General features: G+C 43.4%; 1 protein-coding gene across 1 annotated transcript in view; it reads left to right on the top strand.

Moving 5' to 3' along the window:
* Positions 1 to 7,474, top strand: part of LOC103457026 (nebulin) — a 40,974-nt gene that overhangs the window by 7,076 nt on the left and 26,424 nt on the right. The window contains exons 10-26 of the mRNA XM_017301785.1: positions 493 to 606; positions 1,291 to 1,401; positions 1,474 to 1,584; positions 1,728 to 1,838; positions 2,203 to 2,313; positions 2,502 to 2,612; positions 2,690 to 2,800; positions 3,575 to 3,685; positions 4,276 to 4,383; positions 4,604 to 4,714; positions 4,814 to 4,924; positions 5,316 to 5,423; positions 5,571 to 5,681; positions 6,214 to 6,324; positions 6,517 to 6,627; positions 6,759 to 6,869; positions 7,308 to 7,412. Of these exons, the coding sequence (XP_017157274.1) occupies positions 493 to 606; positions 1,291 to 1,401; positions 1,474 to 1,584; positions 1,728 to 1,838; positions 2,203 to 2,313; positions 2,502 to 2,612; positions 2,690 to 2,800; positions 3,575 to 3,685; positions 4,276 to 4,383; positions 4,604 to 4,714; positions 4,814 to 4,924; positions 5,316 to 5,423; positions 5,571 to 5,681; positions 6,214 to 6,324; positions 6,517 to 6,627; positions 6,759 to 6,869; positions 7,308 to 7,412 (1,878 nt within the window). The remainder of the gene's footprint in view (positions 1 to 492; positions 607 to 1,290; positions 1,402 to 1,473; positions 1,585 to 1,727; positions 1,839 to 2,202; positions 2,314 to 2,501; positions 2,613 to 2,689; positions 2,801 to 3,574; positions 3,686 to 4,275; positions 4,384 to 4,603; positions 4,715 to 4,813; positions 4,925 to 5,315; positions 5,424 to 5,570; positions 5,682 to 6,213; positions 6,325 to 6,516; positions 6,628 to 6,758; positions 6,870 to 7,307; positions 7,413 to 7,474) is intronic.

Below are 7,474 nucleotides of genomic sequence, written 5' to 3'. Positions count from 1 at the left end.
GTCCTGGTCCTGGTCCGGTCCTGGTCCGGTCCTGGTCCGGTCCTGGTCTGGGCCTGGTCCGCTCCTGGTCCAGTCCTGGTCCGGTCCTGGTCTGGGCCTGGTCTGCTCCTGGAGCAGCTGGGCCTCGGTCCGGTCCTGGTCCAGTCCTGGTCCAGTCCTGGTCCGGTCCTGGTCCAGTCCTGGTCCGGTCCTGGTCCAGTCCTGGTCCGGTCCTGGTCTGGTCCTGGTCCTGGTCTGGCCCTGGTCTGGTTCTGGTCTATGCCTGGTCTGGTTCTGGTCTGGATCTGGTCCGGTCCTGGTCTATGCCTGGTCCGGTCCTGGTCCGGTCCTGGTCTATGCCTGGTCCGGTCCTGGTCCTGGTCCGGTCCTGGTCCGGTCCTGGTCCAGATCTAAAACCATGTCTTCATAAAACCGTTACCGTCCCTCATCGTCTCCCAGATCCTCCATCCTTCGGTTCGGATTCGGTTCCTGACCCGTTTCGTCTCTTTCCAGGTGAATTATCGCTCCAAGCTGCCGGGCAGAGGAGCTGCTTCCTGTCTGTACTCCCAGCTGGCCGACACCACAGAGATCCAGTTCGCCCGGGAGATGACGGAGCTGCACAGTGAGGTACCACACACACACACACACACACACACACACACACACACACACACACACACACACACACACACACACACACACACACACACACACAGCAGGACCTCTGTAAAAAGTCCTGGTTTATTAAATATTACTCAGTAATTTACATTTATACATTTTTCCACTGATCATCCAGAGTTTCTGATGTTTCCTTCAAACCTTTGCTGCTTTTTAACTCTTGGAAAAGTTGGAATAATAACATTATTTAATTCAAAATGTTTAGGAATTTTAAGGTTAAAATCTTATCCTCCTGACTACCAGGAAAAAAAATATTGTCCAATCACCATTTTTTTAAATCCCACAGTCTTTGTAAGGTAATAAAATGTTTTATGCACTTAGTTTGTCTCTTCCTAAAAAATGTGTTATTACTGATAAAAGCCATTTTTATGAATTATAAAAAGATACGTACAAAAGTCAAACCCCTTCACATGTGGGATCATTGAAAAGCCCTCTGTAGATACCAAATTCAGTAGAATGCAGGGGGTGGGAGGTATTCAAGTTTAGAAATGTCCTCTACAGAGGACAAAAATGAACTACTATCAGAAGGTTAAAATGAAATCAGATGTTTTATTTAAATCAACACATCTAAATAAATCAGCATCAATCTTCCTTCTGGCCTATTTAAAGTAATGTTTTTGTGTTTCCTCTCAGAGTAAATACAAGGAGGGCGGCAGGAAGAGCGTCTCCCAGAGTTTCTACTCTCAGCTGCCAGAAACGGCAGAAACTCAGTTTGCTAAAAGTGTTTCTGATCTGCAGAGTCAGGTGAGGCAAACATGAAAACCTGCAGCTGTTCTGGGGAAACGCTGCCGGCTCAAAAAAACGCTTTCATTTCAGACCAGATATAAGGAATCGGGGAGGAAAGGCGTGAGCTGCAGTCTGTACTCTCTGCTGCCGGAGACGATAGAAACGGCTCGAGCCAAAGAGGTTTCTGAGCTGTGCAGCGAGGTAAAGCACCGCCGGCGTTCGCACTGAACCAGGGAACCAGAGAGACTCTCAGGATAGAAATGTGTTACTGTCTCTTTAAGCTGGTTGCTCATATCCAGAACCTTCTGGACCTTTACGTTCTGCTCTCTGGGTTCCATCTGCAGCTGAAGTATAAAGAAGAAGGCAGGAAGGATGCGAGCGTCAGCCTGTACGCTGTTCTGCCGGAAACCATGGAAACGCAGCATGCGAAGGAGGCGACCAGCTTGCAGAGCCAGGTCCGGCGCCGAGCGTCAGCCTGGTTATGAAACACCACCATGTCACATTTTATGGTTTTACACTGAATTTATAATAACCGGATAACATCAGATACTTTGAGTTATTTATGGGATTCCTCAAGGCTTTGACCTGGGGTCACTTCAGAAATATTTACTAACTGTGCTGATTTTTAAAGACTCTCACTAAACATGTTTTTGAGATTTTCTCTGTTTCAAAGTTAAATGTGTGATAACATGGATGGACGTTAAAGCATGACTGTCATTCAAACACAGACGATCAGAGTGAGAGCAGAGAGCTGACACCTTCCTGTTTCTAAATGAAAAACCTGTTTTATGGTTCTTGTCTCATCACCGTTTCCTGCAGGTGAAATATAAGGAAGGTGTGAAGGAGAAGATTCAGAGCAGTTTGTACCATCAGATGCCTGAAACTACGGAAACACAGATGGCCAAACATCTGTCCGAGCTGCAGAGCGACGTACGGAAAACCTTTATAGAGAACAGAAAGTTTTACATCCTGTTCTGCAGAAATACACAGAATGCTTGGATTAATCAATGTGAACGTTTCTGCAGAAATCCTGAAAACACAAGATAATAATGATCATAAAATATAAAAACAGGCTGGGTGATCTCTGTAAATGAGTTAAATGTATTTCTGTTGCTCAGACTAAATACAGAGAAGCAGGAAAGAAGCAGATCAGCAGCTGCCTTTACTCTCTGCTGCCTGCGACTCTGGAGACGCAACACGCTAAAGAGACGACAGAGCAGCTGAGCCAGGTGGGAGAAATCAGAGTAATCAGATTACTCTGAATGATCAGAGTAATCAGAGTAACATGTTTGTTTCCTGTGAGCAGCTGAAGTACCAGGAGAGCAGCAGGAAGGAAATGTCCAGCAGCCATTATGCCACCATGCCAGAGACGCCAGAGACCAGCTTCGCCAGAGAAATGAGCGACCTGCAGAGTGAGGTAAGCAGCATCATGTGACCCCTCAGACCCAATCAGATCCTCCATGTCGACCTGAAACTCTTCCTGAACAGGAAGGCCTTTAACCTCTGACCTTCCTGTTAGACTCTTCATCTCTTCAGCTTTCATTTGGTTTAATGGTTAAACTGGATTTTCAGAGTGCAGTATCGTTCATCTGAGTGCTGTAGCTAAAGTTTCATATGCTAATACTGTTAGCATCAGCAGCCTGACCTCATTCTGAATAAATTACATTAATGCTTTATTTGGATTTCAGTTCTTAACATCCTGTCAAAACAGTTTCTTACATTTTATCACCATTTTTATCGTTATCAGTTGAACATGTTGTCTAAAAGAGTTCATGAACTAATTTCTGTCATTTCCAATCTTTTCCACTTTCCATATAAAAACAGTCGCCAGTGAAATATTGAGTGGTGATAGATTATTAGAGAACAGATCCATCTGGAGCTGCTTCTGTTCATCAGTGGTAATAATCTGATCATCTCTTTCTCTCACATCTATTTATTTCATGTTGTGTTTAAAACTGAGGCTCTCTGCGTAACGTCCTGCAGAGCTGCAGCGTGTCTGACGTCTCTGTGACTCATCGGGTCTAATTAGCATCACAAAGACGATCAAAGGGTCACAGCTTTTTAATGCTGATGAGGTTCTGCTCAGCACCGGCCCGATCCGCCAGAAAATGTTCTGGACGAGCAGAGAGAGCAAACAGAAAGACGTTTATGTTTGTTATGATAATCTGGATTATTAATCTCCTGTTTGAAGGTTAAATATAAGGAGGACGGGATGAAGAGCGTCTCTCAGAGCCTCTACAGTCGCCTGCCAGAAACGGCCCAGATGAAGTTTGTTCAGGACGTTTCTGAGCTGCAGAGCGAGGTGAGCAGAACCAACCGGGTCAGGCTGCAGAACCAGAGCTGCAGAACCAACTGGGTCGGGCTGCAGAACCAACCGGGTCGGGCTGCAGAACCAACCGGGTTGGGCTGCAGAACCAGAGCTGCAGAACCAACCGGGTTGGGCTGCAGAACCAGAGCTTCAGAACCAACCGGGTTGGGCTGCAGAACCAACCGGGTTGGGCTGCAGAACCAACCGGGTCGGGCTGCAGAACCAGGACAGAAACACTTAAACCCAAACTCAATGCAGCGAATCACTGAGCCGAATCATGATAAAGTTTAATTCATGTTTCACAACAGATCTGATGATTTTACAGGTTTTACTGGAAACTATCCTGAAAATATGGTTAGAATATATGGAAGTTTTATTTAAAAATTATTTACACATAAAAATGTTGGCATTATATAGATTCCCATAAAAGTGTGAATATTTTGACTCATATCAAAATCAAAGGTTCATAGCAGCTCGTCCGTATGTATTATTAAAGTAAATAAACTTTTAAAAGCTCCTTTTGAATGTTTTGTTTTTTAATTTTCTGAGTTTTGCTCTTTGATTCTTTGCTGTTGTGGCTGCAGATGAAATATAAGCAGGACAGGAAGGAAGCGAGTCGCTCGCTGTTTTCCACGCTGCCTGAGACTCTGGAGACGATTCACGCCAAGGAGGTTTCTGACCTGATCAATGAGGTAACGAACGTTTCTGCTGAAACTTCTCAGGACAAGTTCACTCATTTCATTTATTCTAATAAATCAGTAGAACCCAAAAAGTGAACTATTTTTCTACAAATCATCCATAAAAGTAGATTCTAGCTGTAGCTTAAACAGTGGGCTGAGTACTGAGCCCTGTGGGACACCGTAGTTAATTTAACTGATGTTTTTAGTTTCCTGTGTTTGTTTCTCCCTCCAGAGGAAATACAGAGACTCTGTGAAGAAAGATCTGAGCTGCAGCCTTTTCCACCAGCTGCCTGAGACGCTGGAGACTCTCCATGCCAAGGAAGCGTCCGACCTGCTGAGCGAGGTTTCAGCAGAAATGACTCACCGAAACCTGAATCTGTGTTTTCCTCTCTGCAGGATGAAGAAGTGAATCTCATCATCCTTTCATTTCATTGTTTTTCAGGTCAAATATAAAGAAGACGGTAAGAAGGAGATGAATGTGAATCTTTACTCTGTGATGCCTGAAACCATCGACACGCAACACGCCAAGGAGGCGTCGGAGCTGCAGAGTGACGTACGGGACTGTTTTAACACAGACTTTGACTAGGACAGCAGAGTAACGCTGATCAAACTGCAGAGTAAATGAATAAAACAGCAGGAAACAATAAAGTCCAGAACAGAAACACAAATAAAACCCAAAACTGATTAAAAAACATTGTTTTAGATAATAACTAACATGGCTATTTTTACTTACATTTATTATATTTTAAATGAAATAAATTTCATAATGACTCCATTTTCCATTTGGTGATCATGTTGATCAGTTGTGCCTCATAATTAATTGACTGAGTTATTTTCAGATTTTTCTTTAAACAGTTTTTCAGCTTTTAATGTTAAAGTAAAACAACGGAAGCTCCTTCTAAAGTTTATCTAGTTTTGTAGTAACGTGTCGTCGTTTCCTGCAGGTGAAATATAAAGAAGGAGTGAAGGAAACTCAGAGCAGTTTGTACCATCAGCTGGCTGAAACTACGGAAACCCAGATGGCCAAACATCTGTCCCAGCTGCAGAGCGACGTACGAACATGACTGCATTTTATTTCAGTCTGTAAAGTTATAAAATAATCAGATCATATCCTATAAATAACTTTTCCAGAACTTTGGTAAATGAGCCTGGAAAGTCTTGAAGAAAACAGATGATTAAAATCTGGTTTAAACTTCCAGAATAAATACAGAGAAGCTGGACGGAAGGAGATGAGGGCCAACATTTACTCTCAGCTTCCCGACACCATGGAGACCCAGAGAGCGAAGGAAGCGGCAGAGCTGCTGAGCCAGGTGAGGATGAGGATGGTGAAGGTGATGATGGTGACGATTCATTCATGATCAGTTCTGACTATAAAAATACGTCCCTGAAATGATCTGATCCCGTTTAGATCAATAATTAATAAACATGAGATGAGACGAAGAATTGATTTGTGATTATAATTTATGCAAAGATGCGAAAATTATTTAAATACTTTTGACGGTGAGTTAAAGCTGCTGCATTTCTCCTAGTTTACTTTAATTATTTCTGTGGCAGGAGCCGTTTCTGTCAAAAACCTTATAAAGAAAAGGATTATTGAGTTTGACTATAAAGTACAGAACAATATTTACTGCTGCATGTGAATTATGTTGAAAAGATTTTGTCATTTAATGTGTTTAAATGAAAAGAATATAAATTTATGACAAAAGTGAAAGTAATGGTACCGAGTGGTGAACCTTGTGGAACACCAGCTGTTAAATAATGAGTTTTAGTGTCATTAATGTGACGCTTGCTGCAGTGTTTTAACAGAATTATATTATTTAACATGCTTATTTCTTTTAACAGATTAAATATAAAGAAAGTGGGAAGAAGGAAATGTGTGGCTCTTTGTACTCGACTCTCCCCGACACTCTGGAAACCAGCTTCGCCAGAGACATGACTGACCTACTGAGTGAGGTAAAATTCATGAAAATGCATCACAGAACGTGGGATTACGTTTTCCTCTGCTTCTCTGGATTATTTGTTGCTGCTGGATTTGCTTGTCGTTTATAGATTCATTTTATTTACAGTAAATAGACTCATCAGGTTTGTGTCGATAGATTTATGAGTTTTTACTTTTATTTTCAGTGTTTTTCATGTTGTTTTCAGAACAAATACAAAGAGGACGGGAAGAGGAATCAGTCTCAGAGTTTTTACTCTCAGCTTCCAGAAACAGCAGAGACTCAGTTTGCTAAAACCGTCTCTGAGCTGCAGAGTCAGGTGATCACAGCTCCACCGTCATCACATTAAACATCCAACTGGCTCAGATTAATGAGGAACAGAATGACAGACGTGTTTCAGATGAACACGATGAATCACATGGAGAACTGATTCTTTTTGTTCGTAATCAGATGAAGTATAAAGAATCAGGGAAGAAAGAATCGATGACCTCTCTGTACTCGACTCTACCGGAGACTCTGGAGACGCAGCGCGCGAAGGAGGCGACGCAGCTGCAGAGCCAGGTAACCTGCTCCTCTGGCACAACGCAGGAACCGGTCCAACACTGGGAACACGACCTCTGACCTCCAGCGACTTATAGAACCACATTTAGCAGGAAGCGCTGTAGAAGCTGCTTCCTGTCTGACTGTTTCTGTCTCCCATCGTCGTCGGTTTTTATTTCCATCATTATTTAATTTCCATTTATAGAAATTCTGTTCCCAACAGATTTATAATAAGGTCGAGGTCTGAACTTTGACTGGACCATTTGCAACATTTGTTTGCTGTTTGTGATCATTGATGACCCAGTTTGAGGGAATCGACAGACAGACAGATGGCCTCACTCTGGAGAATTTACTGGACAAACGTCTGGTTTCACTGCAGCCTGTTGGTGTGTGTGTGTGTGCGTGCGTGCGTGCGTGCGTGCGTGCGTGCGTGTGTGTGTGTGTGTGTTGCTCCTCCAGCTGACGTACAAACAGAACCAGACGGTCGGATCCAGCCTTTACCACCTGATGCCAGAAACCATCGACACGCAGTTTGTCCGGCAGCAGACGGAGATGCTGAGTGAGGTACCACTTCCTGTCTGCTCCCCTCCACTTCCTGTCTGCTCTCTTCCACTTCCTGTCTGCTC

The sequence above is a fragment of the Poecilia reticulata genome, linkage group LG20 (assembly GCF_000633615.1).
Source record: "Poecilia reticulata strain Guanapo linkage group LG20, Guppy_female_1.0+MT, whole genome shotgun sequence".
NCBI classification, from domain to species: domain Eukaryota; kingdom Metazoa; phylum Chordata; class Actinopteri; order Cyprinodontiformes; family Poeciliidae; genus Poecilia; species Poecilia reticulata.
The sequence above is the reverse complement of the archived record's forward strand: the minus strand, read 5'-3'. Positions and strand labels throughout refer to the sequence as shown.